Source organism: Lepidochelys kempii, chromosome 2 (assembly GCF_965140265.1).
Source record: "Lepidochelys kempii isolate rLepKem1 chromosome 2, rLepKem1.hap2, whole genome shotgun sequence".
NCBI classification, from domain to species: domain Eukaryota; kingdom Metazoa; phylum Chordata; order Testudines; family Cheloniidae; genus Lepidochelys; species Lepidochelys kempii.
The window spans coordinates 264262394-264278396 of NC_133257.1; the positions used below are offsets into that span (position 1 = coordinate 264262394).

The following is a 16003-nucleotide window of genomic DNA, read 5'->3' on the forward strand; positions in this document are numbered from 1 at the left end:
CTTGGGCTCCAGTACAGAGAGCAAGCAAGAGACAGAGAGAGAGAGACAGACAGAGGGAATAAGATGGCGTGGGATCAGCATCCTCTCTGCTGGCAAAGATGCTCGGCTCTCCTGCTGTCTTACTCCAGAGCCGCCATGAGCCAGTTAATAGAGGTAAGGGACTTCCCCCACTTGGACTGGGAAAAGGGGGGTGGGGATACTGGTGGTGCAGACAGCAGGTTGCATGCATCTTGTTTTCTTTGCACGTTACCCAGAGATAGGGTGACCAGACAGCAACAGTGAAAAAACGGGACGGGGGTGGGGTGGGGGTGGCGGGAATAGGCACCTATATAAGAAAAAGTCCCCAAAAACAGGACTGTCCCTTTAAAAACAGGACATCTGGTCACCCTACCCAGGGAGGACCAATGTGGAGAGTGGAGAATTTAAGGTAGCTCTGAGGAGTTAGAGGTTTGCTTAGTTGAAGCTTGTTGCTTCCAGCGGGCCTGTGTTCGAGGGATGCACCTGTAAACTACTGCACATTTAAGGTGGTCAGCAGTCAAGTAAAGGCAACCAATTGTTAGGAGCCATTTTGCAGTGGCTAATGGCTACGACAGACTGTCTTGGTTACCTCGGACTTTCCTTATTTCCTCTCATGCATCCAACGTGATGCTGCCAAGAGCATCTGTCCGCAACCCCCTTCTCACTCCCTTCACTGGCTTCCTCTCCTTCCGCAACACAGGCTAGCTCCTTCTCCTTTCCTTCAGCACCCCGCACAATTTCACCCTGCCTGCATCTCATCCCACTAGTCCCAGCCAAGCCACCCTCTGACCCGTCTCCTTTGTGCCATTCGTTTTCCTCGGAGTTGTCACACCTTCCTCCACGTGGCCTTCTTCTCTGAGCCCTTAGCAGTTCACCCGGCCAGCTCATTCACCTCTCCGCACCCAGGGGGCTAGTCCCCCACCCCAAAACCTTCCAAGCTCTGTCAGCAGCCCTCTGTTGGGCCCTATGGCTCCCGGATAGGCCTCCCCACTGCATTCAGCTCTCAGGCTGTTCACAGCACCTCCTTCTGGCCAGGTATTCACCTGGGCAAACAGCCCCCTGAGCTCCCTGTGGAAAACTCCTTGTCCTCCCCGTCAACCCAGTTGGAGGGGGGAGGAGAACACATTGAAGAAACTTCATGGCTCATTACTACAAACTGGCAGGCAGTGGCTATCAGTTCTCAACTAATAAGTTAGAGTACTGCACTAAAGGACAAGCAAAAAACTACTGTCATAATAACCGTATCTAGCCCAGATATTCCCAGTCACCTCTGCCCAGACTAAGATCTGGGAGGCATCAGTCTATGCCTACTGCTTCCCATTCTCAAGGGATGCTGGCATGCAGAGCAAGCCAGTTTCCCCAGTGGGGCAGGGGATCTGCTACCACCTCCACAGTGACTAACACACCAGGGACCTCCAAAGCGATAAGGCTTGAGCCACAAGAACCAGGCTCCATGCTAGGGGGGCTGTAACACTAACCTCGGTGGGGCGGTCACAGAGGGACACATTGACCAGTGGGTTACACATCTCACTGCGGGGAGATTAGCAACACCAGCACAGAATAGGGAAGAGAAACCAGAGTGCTGTATCGGCATGACATGGGAGCCAGTAATTAGCAGTCTGTGTTTCTATCCTCCACATCACCTTGGCTGGGAAAGTCACAGCCTCTGGGCTGCAGGTTTTAGCAGTTAGCCACTAGGTGACGGGTAGTTTGAGCTTCAGGTCACAATAGGGACTCCCAGGTAGGGTGACCAGATAGCAAGTGTGAAAAACCGGGACAGGGGGTGGGGGAATAGGTGTCTATATAAGAAAAAGCCCCCAAAAAGCAGGATTGTCCCTATAAAATTGGGACATCTGGTCACCCTACTCCCAGGCGGTGACCTGAGCTTTGCCACTGACTCACTACGTGCCCTTGGTCAAATCATTTAAATCGCTGTATTCTAATGGGTCCACTAACTTCACATGTCAAGCTGGACATGCCTAGGGCTATTGGACCTGCAGCCTCCATTGAAGCCAATGGGAACAGCCGCTCCATCTGAACATCAGGCCACGAGGGTCCGACTCTCCAGAGTGCTCCGCACTCAAAGTGGAAACGTTTCACAGAGATGCATCCATTTCAAAGGGAAGGTTTTAATGCTTCCAGGTCACTCCCCCATACAGACCCCCCAACTAAAAGCCAGACATCTCCAATCCAAAAACCAGCCATTTCTGGCCACGCCGATTCCTAAAGGTTTTGTCTTCGTGTCCGTGTGGAGCAAAGACACATTTTGAAACCTTGAAATTTGCCCCAAGACTGAACTGTCAGACTCCAACCAGCTCATCTCATGGCAACACGGGCGGCCAGATGTTCAGAGGCCTCAGCAAGCAACAGGCCGAGCCCCCCGGCAAAATCTGGCCACTGACGGTGCCTCGAGAAGAGCAGACGTCTTCTGAAAGCACGACCTCCTTTGCGGGTGCTGGGTTCTTAAAACCCTGCAAGTCGGGCACCCAGAAGGCAAAGCACCCAAGCGCAGCGAGCACCTGTCAGCTATTGACCTTTGCGTGAGTGGGTGGAGCCCCCCTTTGAGGAGGCTAGCCCCCAGCTCTTTCCCTTCCGCCCATGCCCTCCACATGGCTGAAGCCCCAAGACAGGCGCCTCCCCCCCCCGAAACGGTCAGACAGGCGCCGTGCCTCCCCTCCCCCAACACACCCAGGGGAAAGCATCTGTTCTCAGACAATTTTGATATGCCCCATGCAGGTTCCGGGGCGGCTGAGGAGGTGGTATATGCCTTGGCCTCCCTGGAACCTGCATGGGGCATAATAAAGCAAAATCTTTGCCGCCAACCCCGCAACCGGGGGTCCCGCGGCGAAGCCTCCCCAGCCTATTATACCCACCACCCATGGGCCTTAGTCTCAGTCTCCATTTGTAAAGGCAGCGTAATTACGGGCTGTTCTAAAACATTTCACCCGCGAAGTGCTGTTACCTCAAATGACTCGCTGGGCCTTAACTGTGCGGTCCAGAAATTAGAGGCCCAGCACCTTTAATTCATGTTAAGCTGAGCTGTGCTAACAAACACTGCAAAGATGAAAAGGATTAAGCAGCGAAACATTGCACTGAGCTCAAGAGAGCCCCTTATGCAGAGGCGGCGAGTTGTATGGGCCCGTGGAACGCGGACAGACCCCGGTCGTCAGCGGGCGGAACGAACCGGGGACCTCTGGAGCTTAGTGCAGGAGCCTCTACTGCAGAAGCGAAACGCCAGCTGGCTGTTAGCTAAGGCCTGAGCACTCTCGCGGAGAACACCACACCCAGGAAGTGCGTGGGTTACACCCAGGCTCCAGCAATCGGCTCCGCCAATGTTTGGGGCCAGGTTTCTGCCCCGGCCCCACTGGCTGCCCCCACGTGTCTCCCCCGAGCGGCCCTGGCCTAGGCAGCGGGCGGCTGCCCCCTGCAGCTCCGCACTGGGTTCCCTCCCTGGCCGCTCCTGCGGCCGGCGGCTACCAGGGAGTGGTGCGGGGGCAGGCGGAGGCAGCTGCTTTGCCTGCCGAGAGAGGAGGTGCATACCCCCCCACCCCGCCCCGGCTGGCAACACCGAGTCGTCTCCAGAGCTGGGGTGGCTTATGCTGGCTGGACCTCCTGAGCAGCAGCCTGGTGGGGGGAGGGGGCAGGAGGGGCTTGGGTGAGTATTGTCTGGGGGGGGGGAGGTGCCCCCCTCCCCCCAAGTTTGCTGCTGCCGGTGGGGAGAGGGCTGGGAGGAATGCTCCTCTCTGGACCCAAGCCCCGGGGCAGCCTGCCTGCTGCACCCCAAACTCCTCATCCCCGGCCTAGCCCCACAGCCCCTCCTGCACCCCAACCCTTTGTCCCAGTCCAGAGCCTGCACCCAACCCCCGCAGACTCCACACCCAGCACCCCAAACCCCCTCCAGCATCCCAGCCCCATTCCAGCCCAGAGCCCGCACCCAACACCCACACTCTCTCCCAGAGCCTGCACCCCTACTGCACCCCAAACCCTGAGCCTGCACCCCAAACCCCCTCCTGCATCCCAACCCCCTGCCCCAGCCCAGAGCCTGCACCTAGCACCCAAACTCCGTCCCAAAGCTCACACCCCTCTCACACCCAAACTGCCTCCCAGACCCAAACTCCCTCCCAGAGCCTTAGGCAGGTGTTGGGGAGGCCCACGTGGGACTTGGACCCATTCTAGGCACCACCAAAAATTATACAAACCTGCCGCCTCTGCCCTTATGGAAAGCAGAAGGATGGTCTAGTGGTTAGTGAGCCTTTCTGGGGCTTTGGAGACCTAGGTTTGAGTCCCTACACTTCTGTTGACTCCCTATATGCCTTAGGCAAGTCACTTAGCCTCTGTACTCCATACATAGGGATAATAGCACTGCCCAGCCTCCCAGGGATGTTGTGAGGATAAATACATTAATGGCTGTGAATCACTCTGATACTATTACAATGGGGGACAGATGGATACCTCAGCTTGATGGAAGGGCCATCTTCCAGAACACAAGACAGGGATCCAGAAAGAAAGTAAGTAGAGATCTAGTCTACACTGTGTCTACACTGGCAACTGAGCCACAAAACTTATGTCCTTCAGAGGTGCTAATTCCCCCCAACCCCTGAAAGACAAAAGTTTTGCCACTGCAAGTGTCAGTGTGAACAGCAGGTTGTCAGCAGGAGCCCTCTCCTGTCGATAACACGAACGCCGCTCGTTGGGGGTGGAAGTATTTTGTCAGTAAAAGTGCGGACTAACAGCGGCTACGCTGCCCGGCTTTTAGCAACGCGGCCGTGTCACTAAAAGCCGTGTGGCGTAGACAAATCCTAAAGGATGGTCAGTATCATACAGATACTTTCCTACAGCCAGGAGACCAGCTAGTATCGCTACAAAAAGAACAAGGAGGACTTGTGGCACCTTGGAGACTACCAAATTTATTATAGCAACAGCGAGTCAGCTTCCATTACATGGCACCCATTTAAAACTGCTTTGTATCGATGGCCCGTTAGTCTGCATCATTTCTCCATCCCCCTCATCCACCGGCACCCTCCCAGTGGCGATCAGCTGTGAACTCCAGCGGTATGCAACTTACAAGGGGCAAGCCGGTAACAGCCTACGCCTTCGTGCTTTGCCTACCGGGCAAGAGAGGCTGAGACCACTGCAGAGACCCTGGCGGCGTGGGGCACGGCAGGGCAGGTATGCCTTACATCACTTCCTAGAACCACCTCAGGGGTCCGAGTCTCCTCTTGGACATCGGCATTAACATCTAGCCCAGGACGGAGTATCGTCCTCTTTGTGTTTTAGGACCACCCACGGCTAGGCTATGAAAACATTAGTAGGACAGGAGAATCATAAAGCTTTGCTTCAAATAAGTATAGAGAAGTCTCTGTCCTTACCTGACCCTCTTGCTGCTACAAACTTAGCCTACTCAAATGCCTAGGGTATCAATCAGTGTGTTTCCCTGATCCCTCCCAGATTATCTTGCTGGTGCATCACTGATTTGCACAGTGACCTTTTTATTCCCCTCCCAGGGCTTTTTCCATCCCCTTATTCTTTTTACCTGGACTTTATCTTCTGCTAAAACCTTTCTGTCTCATTCTCTGGGCCTGCGTCCTTACTCTTTGAAGAGGCAAAGCAGGCAAGATGAAAACAGGAACTGGCCTGAGAAACAGCCTCCTCAGCTCCCCCCCACTTTATTGATGCTCCCCTCATCCCCCATTTTAGAGCGGAGTTTGGAACCATCAAACCAATGGTTGGCTTGAAGAGTTTGAACAGCAGGTTTAACTCAATCCTAATGGAGAGAAGCATTGAGAAAGACCTCCTTAAAAAGGCCTGGATTGGGTGGAGGTGTTACAGGGCTAGAAGGTTCACCAGGTGTTTAGCATTCAGTGTGTGGTTTAGTCAGTTCAACCCTTCTTTAAGTGTCTATGTTGTGTTGTTTGAGGAGCGTCCTAGCATTCTTGGTGTGAACTCTTGCAAATTCAAAAACAAACTCGGAGTTGAATTCTACCCTTTTTACTCTTTATTTATTAGGATCTTAAAGCCAGATGTACAAAGGGATTAAGGCACCTACATCTCAGTTTTAGGCACCCCTGCAATCCAGAAAACCCATGTTCAGCTGCTGCCTAATCCTCTGGAAGCTTAAACTCACTGGGCAGCTAAACCTTTGCTTTAAAAGGTCCCCCACAGTTTAAGTTTCTGCCCCGGCCCATGCACCCTACTACCTGTCTCACCACTAAAGACCAGCACAAACCAGGAAAGATGAACATACCTCTGCCTGTCTTCCTCAAAAGGGAAAGAGAAGAGATTTGACCAGGGATCCCCCTACCTCTCAACACAGTGCTGTAACCACCAATTGCAGAGTGAGTCTCATGCTGTGTCTGGCCCAATTAATATTTAATTATTTAATTGAGGTGGCCTGGCTTCAACAGGAAAGACTGATAAAGCCCCACCTCAGAGTATCCCAAAGCGTTCACCTAAGACATGGGGATTCTGTGTCCAAATCCTGTCTCCTCAGCAGGTAGTGGGGAATTGAACCAGGGTCTTCTACAGACTAACTAGCTCTTCTAACCACAAGGCTAATGGTTAAAAACTAGGGAACAGCTAGTCAATTATTTTTTGTAAAGGGCCACATTTTTTGGTGCAGACCCCAGAGGAAAAAAAGACAACTCCAGTAATGATAATAAGTAAATACAAAGATTTCAGGGTCCACTCAAAAGCATCTGGTGGTTCAGATTTGGCCTACAGTCTGCCTATTGACTACTCCTGAGCTTGGGCCTCTGTTCTTTCTTTGCCCATCCCCTGGCCCCAGCAGGAGCCTAACTCATTCTCGCAAGAAGCAGCTTAGGTGCCCAAGTCACCTGACTCCAGGGGTTCCCAGCTATAGATTGCAAGAAGAACAAGGCACCTCCCTGCAGCCTGGGTTTAAGCATCAAACCAGGGGTGCTGGAGCCCTCCCAAAAGTGTGTTGGGGGGTGTTTCCATGGATGTCCATTTTATGAAGACGCAGGAGATCGCTTGATAACTTTCACAAATGAAGCCTCTGTGTACTTCAGCAGTATATCATTCTTGGGTCTTCTTATGCTAACCATTGTCTAGACTGGAGGTCTGTCATGTAGCAAGCAGCAGCTTGTTATGAACAAAATAACAGTGAGAGTAAGGATCCCTTCACAACTCTTCACTCCATCCGCAAAGACGGCCCTTTCCAGGGGGCAGGGGAGTCTGCGTTGCATGATATTGTGATCCATTTAATTTATTATTACAGTCAGTAAACTGAGAGGTCATCTCATTGGCTCGTTAGTCTTAGCTATTTTACAATAGTCGGGAAGGGTCTTTAATGGGTGCGAGGTCCAACGAGCTAAAGTTCCACTTGACACTTGCAGTCTCTGGTCCTGATCCTGTGCAATAGTGAGACCCTTCAGTTCTCATGAGAGATTCGCCACACCTGGGGCTCTTTTTCAGGTTAACATGGACCTAAGGCTGTATAACCTTACAGGATAAGGCTTCAGGTTGCTAGAGCCAGGTGAGCATCTCTCATTAGAGCTCACCTCCATTAAAGCTTGTAAGCTAGATTCATTGGCAAGCCTGGAGAGTACCAGAGAACAGGGAAAAGGTTACTCCTTAGCCATGTGAGTTTTTCAAGATAGGGTTTTCCTTTTGATTTTTAAAATTAGAGCTGGGGCCAAGGCCTGACAGTCTGGATTTCAGATGATTCAAATTATTTGGCTCTGGATTGGGAAGGAGGAAGACTACGTTCAATCCTCGCACTGCTAAAAACTTCCTGTGTGATCTTGGACAAGTTACTTGATCTCTCTGGGCCTCAGTGTCCTTACCAACAAACTGGGCATAATACTTCTTTTCTTGCACTTTTTGTCTTCCTTCTCTGTGTAGGTCGTGAGGCCTTTGGGGAAGGGACTGTCTCTTACTTTGTGTATTACATTGTGTCACAATGGGGCTAGGGTGACCAGACAGCAAGTGTGAAAAACCAGGACAGGGGGTGGGGAGTAATAGAAGCCCATATATATATAAAAAAGCCCCAAATATCGGGACTCTCCCTATAAAATTGGGACATCTGGTCACCCTAAATGGGGCCCTGATCTCAGTGGGGGGCTTTTGGCATTAGTGTAAGACTCTCACAGTATATTTGTTGGTTATGATGACAGCAAGGGGGAAGCCGCTACATAGATGCAAGGTAATATTTTTAAATTTTGGCTCCAGAGTGGGATTTGGATGCCCTCTAGTCTCAGACGGTGCTCCAGTTTGGGAGCGTAGTCTGGACTCAACCCTGGTTTTGAAATAAACTTGCACTGAGACATCGATAGATTTAATGATGGAACCACTTTGGAGAAATCAGCTCCCCCTGTTCCGAACAGCCAATATGCTCATAGTAAGTTTATGAACAGGATGATAGGACAGGGCTGCCTGGGATGGCAGGGGCCGGACTTAGTGACCCAGGAGGTCCCTTTTAACTCATCTTCGAGCCAGTCTAAGCACAATGGCACTGCCAGGGCCCTCCAGCACAGAGAGCAGGAGTCTCCACAGTTCATGCTAGAATGCTGGGTCTGTACCAGACTCATGTGCTCTGTGGATCAAGCACAGAGATGGACACATAACACACAGTGACTAGTGGGTTACACATGCAGAAGGCGGTGGAGGACAATGTAGGGGCTGTGTGAGAAGAACACTGTTCTCTCCAGTCTTTCGTCTCCTCAGTCATTCTGGGGGGCTACCCATGAAGTCACTGAAACCCACTGAACACTTTGGACCTCATCCTGCAATCACCCCAGGCTGGTGGATCCCCCGTACCCATACGGAGCCTCATAGGTCTCTGCAGAAGTCCGCTTGCTTGGCGTTCGTTTGGTCTGCCCGTTGCCCTCCTGCTACGTGTGTGTGTGTTTTAAAGCCCAGTCTCCCAGAACAGCCTGTGACCTTTAGATATGCCTAATCCCATGCAATTAGTAATAAAAGTTATTTGTTCTCCCAAACAGGCGAGTTGTAAGCAAAGCATCAGCATCCATCCGGGCTAATTACGTGAGACATTTTAAGAGGATATTGAGGAGTGGTGCCTTTTAAGTTTTCTTTCTGCTCCATTGTATAATGCTGTAAATAAAGCTTCTGTCCCTCCCAGCTATCTCCTTTTCCATTTGGGTGAATATGATCTCTCCACCCTGCCTTTTGTCTGTTTCTGATGAATCAGAAATTAACAAGGGTATTTCTTTTGTTTTGTTTTTTTTTACTTAGACGGAGCGGTGTCAAATAGTTCTGACTTAAAATGTGAACGGCTTGTAAGTGATTTAATGCTCTAGATGCTGGTAAGCACTTCAGAGTCCAGATCATTAGAGGCTAATTGAGGTTCCACTCCAAATCCTGAGGGATAGGTTCTGCCTCTCAACTCCTGCAGTTTATAGGAGCCATAAAGGCCCCCACAAGGGGCTGGGGGACTGTAAGGTCACTATGTTTCCCCTTCCCTGCCCCTCCAAGACCCTGCATAGAGGGAGGGAAGGGGGTGGATTGGGACAGGCCCATAACCCATAATGCTATGGGGAGTCTAGTTTCTGCTTCAGCCTGGGAGAGGCTGCTGTAACTTACACCTGACGCCATTCCAGACTTTGCCCTGTCCCCTGTGCACCACCTTCCCTGCTGCGCCCCCTAGAGGTGCAGCATAGAATTGGACCCTCAGGGTACATCGTAACAGCAACAAAACCGAACAAAAAAAACCCAACCCTTAAACACCCAGTGATATGGAGTCTGAGAGCCCGGGTCAACTGACTTGGACTCACAGGGCTCACACTCTGGGGCTAAAAATAGCAGTGTAGACGTTTGGGCTCGGGCTGGAGCCTGGACTCTGAAACCCAGCAGGGGGGAAGGTCTCGGAGACAGGTTCCAGGCCGAGCCGGAATGTCTACATTGCTATTTTTAGCCCGGTTACATGAACCATACAAGCCCAAGTCAGTTGACCTGGGCTCTGACACTTGCTGCTCCAGTTTTTTAATTTTGATTTTGCTGTGTAGACATACCCGAAGTTACTGATAACCTTTTGTCTTAAACACAGAAATGATGCCCACAGCATATGCAGGGGCTGTGATGCTCTGTACACAGTATTGTTTAGTGCTTACAGGAGTGGCCTATGTTATCCGCAAAAAATCTAGGGCACCCTGCCTATACCCTACTGAAGGCTCAAGGCATGGCCTGGTCAATTTAGGTACCTGCCTTTCCCATGGGGCTCCGGGCTCTATGGGTCTGCGGAAACTTTTCCCAGTGAAGGAGCCGTACACAGCTGTGCTCTAAACATCTATTTGTTAGCAACACACACAGAATATATATACCAAGTAAACCTCTTATGCTCACCACTCTCTATATACAGACAAAATTCACCTGATGGCCACTCAGGATCCTCGCATCTGGAGGTTTCCAGCAATGCCTCTGCGTGTCAGGATCGTGCGGAGGGGTCAACTTCCAGCAGCTTGATGTTAAATTCCAGTCTGGAGATGGTTCCCAAAGAGCATTGGTTTTTTGTTACATTATGTAGGTAAAACTAGCTACCTCCTTTAACTTCACTAAACCTATCACGTTATTCAGTCCGCCAGGTAACAAACTTTAACCAATCACGCACTGGCACCTATGTTTTCTCCTCCCTGCTCAACTCTTTTTACATTTTATCTCTCATGCCCAAATTGTCTTTTATTTATGACCTTCTTTGTCTGTGCAGATGGTCAGCGTAAATTCACTGGTCAGAGCTTAGCTTATCTATTTCACCAATTCTTGGGGGCTTTCTGTTTCCTCCCTAAACTTCCCAGCGCCTGGGGGTCTCTACTTTACAACGCTTGGTGTTATATCTCTTGTTAGGGGCATTCCTGAGGTGGGGGCACCTTAGTAGCATTGGAGCATTTTTTCCTCTTAATTTTAGTGGTGGAAATCCGTAAGTTTCACCCGAGACTGATTTAGTAGGGGGTGAGTTAAATCTCGGGCCTACACCTAGGAGTCAGAGGTCACACAAAGAAATACTATCCACCCCAAATGGAGTCTAATGGAACCCTGCGTGAAAGGAAGCATGCCAATGTGATGGGAATTGCTCTGAATCGGTCATCTGCATTAGGAATGGACTGAAATATCCGTCGCCCGAAGAGAGGTGTAATTTGAGAGCAGCTCCAAGCTGAGTTCTCCTCTCCGGTGTCTGTTGCAGCTGTGTTAGAACTGCAATTTCATGCATGGAGAAGGAAGGAGCACGACTGAGCATCGAACATCGTGCACGTAAGAGTTCCCAAGCCCCTTCGGCTTGTATTTAAAGGACGCTGCCGATTCAAATCTGGCCCTAAACTGAAATTTAAGCCAACAAAAATGTGTCTTTACGACCATCCCAAAGTTCCCAGCAAGTTTTGAGTAATGGTCTCAAGTTGCACTGGGGGAGGTTTAGATTGGATATTAGGAAAAACTTTTTCACTAAGAGGGTGGTGAAACACTGAAATGCGTTACCTAGGGAGGTGGTAGAATCTCCTTCCTTAGAGGTTTTTAAGGTCAGGCTTGACAAAGCCCTGGCTGGGATGATTTAACTGGGAATTGGTCCTGCTTCGAGCAGGGGGTTGGACTAGATGACCTTCTGGGGTCCCTTCCAACCCTGATATTCTATGATTCTATGAACCTATGACTTGCTGCATCACAGGGCAGAGTTAATCAACCTGAGGGCCGATCTGCACTGAATACTTACGTCAGTGTAGCTACGTCACTCTGGGGTGTGAAAAATCCACACCCCTCAGTGATGTAGTTATACCGACCAACGCCCCCATGTAAACAGCACTATGTCGGCAGGAGAGTTTCTCCCACTGACATAGCTACTGCCTCTCTGGGAGGTGGATGAACTGCACCTTTGGCGTAGAACATCTTAATTAAAGTGCTAGACCGACCCAGCTGCACTATTTAAGTGTAGACGTGCACTCAGGGAGGTGGCTTAATTACAGAGACAGGAGACCCTACCCCTCCCGTCACTGCAGTGAGTGTCTACACTGCAGACATGCTGCAGCTGCAGGGTTTTCAGTGCAGGCATAGACTGAGTAAAAGGATCAACTCTGTTAGCAGTAGTAGAGTGTTATCTCCTACTAAACCAGTTTCCAGTGAGTGCTATGGCAGCTGCTTTGTTGCTGAGTTACATTCCCAGAATTTATTTTAAATCAGTTTTCAGTGGAGGCCATTGTTTTTAAATGAATATTCCCTTTTGGTGTTTGCAACTCAAACACAGAGACATTGCCCTACTTCAGGAGGATCGAGTCTCCAGTATTTATGTAAGGTACTTATACAGCCTCCATTACCATAGTAACCGAGTGCCTCACAGTCTTTGATGTGTGTGGAGCTGGTTGGGAATTTTCCATGAAAGATTTTTTTTTGTCCAAAAATACTGGTTGGGTGAAATGGAAACTTTTCCCTGGAAAAGGTCAGTTTTCAAGCATTTCTCAGCTCAAAAACTTTTGGAAAAAAGTTTCCAAATTGGTGCAATGGAACATTTTTGACATTTTCACAATGATGAAATTTTGATTTTCTGGTACAAAATCACCTTTTTGTTTTGAAAGTTGAGCTAATTAGAGTAAAGAAAATGGTCAAAATCAAGCCACGATGCTTGGAAATGATCAAAGCAAAACATTCTGACTGACCCAAACCATTTCCCTCCCTGGATTTTTGGTTCGCACAAATTTTCAAGATTTTTTTACTTTTGGTTCCAATTCAAGAGAGGAAAAATTTTCAAAATCCCGAAAATTTTCACAGGACAAGAAAACCATTTCCTAGCCAGGCCTAGCAGTTCCTCCCTCAGCACACCTAAGCGGTAGGGAAGTGGTGTTATCTTCATTTCACAACTGGAGAACTGAGGCACAGAGACACTAGCTGAAATTCCCCAAGCTACATAGGGAATCTATGGCAAAGTTGAGCCTTGAACCTACGTCTCCTGAATTCTGGTGGGGGAGTAACTGATAGGGCTCTGTTTTATGCTGAGCGACGGTCGCCCTGTGGTTTTTTTGTTGCTACTAACTTCTACTGGCCTTTTTCATAATTTTACGACTCCGAAACCCCTACTGGGTTTGTAAGGGCTTGTCTACACTTCAAACACTGAGCCAGTGCAGCCAGTGAAGACATGGCCTATGCCGATGGGAGGGATTTTCCCATCAGTGTAGGCAATCCGCCTCCCCGAAAGGAGGTAGCTAGGACAATGGAAGAATTCTTCCTTCAGCCTAATGTTGCCTACACTGGGGGTTAGGGTGTGAATTTTTCATGTCCTTGAGCGACGTACAGATACCAACCTAATTCCCTAGTGTAGACCAGCCCTAAGTAAGGCAATGTGGCTGAGGGAATATCTTTTATTGGACCAACTTCTGTTGGTGAGAGAGAAAATAGCTAGTAAAGTTAGGAATTTAAGCTCACAGGTGTTGTGCACATTTCCTCTGCGGGTGGAGACTGAGAGCTCAGATATAGAGTGATCGCTTTGTGAAAAGCGTTTGCCCACCGGTGATATGATCTTTTATCATTTTTCTGTGTGAGTTCATTCAAAAGCGCAGGGATTGTCTGTCTATTGTTATTGGGACAGTTAGTGCTTCGGATGTGGTACACCACATGCTGTGATAGGTATGTGTCGGACCCCTGGATCTTGAAAGGTGGGTTGTGGGGAGTGTTGATCCTTGTAGCAGTGGAGATATGTCTACAGGTTTTGCATCTGTTGTTCTGGGAGGGTCTGGTGCCACTTTGAGTTGGTGTGTCTTGTTCTGTGGGGATCTTACTTATGATGATGAGCTTGGGGATGGGGGAGGGTTGTCTGAAAGCCAAAAGAGGGACTCCGGGAAAGATTTCTTTCAGAACATGGTCCCCATCAAGGATGGGTTGTAATTAGGGCTGTCAGTTAATTGCAGTTAAATCACACGATTAACTAAAAAAATATTAATCGCGATTTAAAAAAATTAATTGTGATTAATTGCACTTGTAACAATAGAATACCAATTGAAATATATTAAATATTTTTGGATGTTTTTCTACATTTTCAATATTGATTTCAATTACAACACAAAATACAAAGTGCACAGTGCTCACTTTATTATTTTTTATTACAAATATTTGCACTGTAAAAACGATAAACAAAAAATAATATTTTTCAGTTCACCTCACACAAGTACTGTAGTGCAATCCTTTTATCTTGAAAGTGTAATTTACAAATGCAGATTTTTTTGGTTAGATAACTGCACTCAAAAACAAAACAGTGTAAAACTTTAGAGCCTACAAGTCCACTCAGTCCTACTTCTTATTCTGCCAATCATTAAGACAAACAAGTTTGTTTACATTGACAAGAGATACTACTGCCTGCTTATTTACAATGTCACCTGAAAGTGAGAACAGGCGTTCACATGGCACTTTTGTAGCTGGCATTGCAAGGTATTTGCATGCCAGATATGCTAAACATTTGTATGCCCCTTCCATGCTTTGGCCACCATTCCAGAGGACACGCTTCCATACTGATGATGCTCGTTAAAAAAATAATGCATCAATTAAATTTGTGACCGTACTCCTTGGGGGGAGAATTGTATGTCTCCTGCTCTGTTTTACCCACATTCTGCCATATATTTCATGTTATAGCAGTCTCAGATGATGACCCAGCACATATTGTTTGATTTCCAAACATGTCACTGCAGATTTGACAAAACGCAAAGAAGGTATCGATGTGAGATTTCTAAAAATAGCTACAGCACTCGACCCAAGGTTTAAGAATCTGAAGGGCCTTCCAAAAGCTGAGAGGGACGAGGTGTGAAGCATGCTTTTAGAAGTCCTAAAAGAGCAACACCCAAACCACCAAAAAAGAAAATTGACCTTCTGCTGGTGGCATCTTACTCAGATGATGAAAATAAACATGCGTCAGTCGGCACTGCTTTGGATCGTTATTGAGCAGAACCCATCATCACCATGGAAGCATGTCCTCTGGAATGGTGGTTGAAGCATGAAGGGATGTATGAATCTTTAGCACATCTGGGACGTAAATATATTGCCATGCCAGCTACAACAGTGCCATGTGATCGCCTCTTCTCACTTTCAGGTGACATTGTAAACAAAAAGCAGACAGCATTATCTCCTGCAAATTGTAACTAACCTTTTTTGTCTGAGTGATTGGCTGACCAAGAAGTAGGACTGAGTGGACTTGTAGGCTCTTAATTTTTACATTGTTTTATTTTTGAATGCAGTTCTTTTTTTGTACATAATTCTACATTTTAAAGTTCAACTTTCAGGATAAAAAGATTGCACTACAGTGCTTGTATGAGGTGAATTGAATATTTTTTGTTTTTTTACAGTGCAAATATTTGTAATAAAAAATAAATATAAAGTGAGCACTGTACTCTTTGTGTTCTGTGTTGTAACTGAAATTAACATATTTGAAAATGCCACACACCCCCAAATGTTCCTCTATGCCCCTCTGGGGGGGCGCCCCCCCACAGTTTGGGGACTTCTGCTCAAGTCTGACCTCATAGCTAGAGAGGCCAGAGAATTTCATCTGGTTATGCCTGTTTTAATCCCAATAACTTGTATTTGACTAAAGAATATCTTCCAAGAAAAGGAATCCAGTCTTGATCTGAAGTAATCAAGAGATGAACAATCCTTAAAGCACATTTCTTCCATCAGACTTATCATCAGTGATCCACCAAAGAAATAGACTCAAAACAAAGGGGCAGCAGCTGCTCCATAATTAAGTTTGCTACAAGGGTTTTGTTCACTATATGGCCAGATTTGCTACTTTGCTCTCTCAAGTCTACAAACCAAAGGAAATGGCCTCAAAAATGGAATGTTAGATTAATACAATTCATGGGCAGAAGGGACCATTATGGTCATTTCGTCTGACCTGAGATGAGTGGGGGTGGCTAATGAAAAGGAGTGACCCAGGTGAAGCGGGAAACCATAAATTCCGCATTGCTCCATACAGGACCACATGCTACCTGAGGGCCCCACAGTTATTGCTAGGGCTGGGGAGGTCTTATCCACTTGCCTCCTTGTCCGT

General features: G+C 48.2%; 1 protein-coding gene across 1 annotated transcript in view; it reads left to right on the forward strand.

Annotated features, from left to right (window-relative positions):
* TMIE (transmembrane inner ear) overlaps nucleotides 1-16003 on the forward strand; it is a 61616-nt gene continuing 45613 nt past the window's right edge. The window contains exon 1 of the mRNA XM_073329684.1: nucleotides 1-153. Coding sequence (XP_073185785.1) covers nucleotides 64-153 — 90 coding nt within the window. The 5' untranslated portion in view covers nucleotides 1-63. The remainder of the gene's footprint in view (nucleotides 154-16003) is intronic.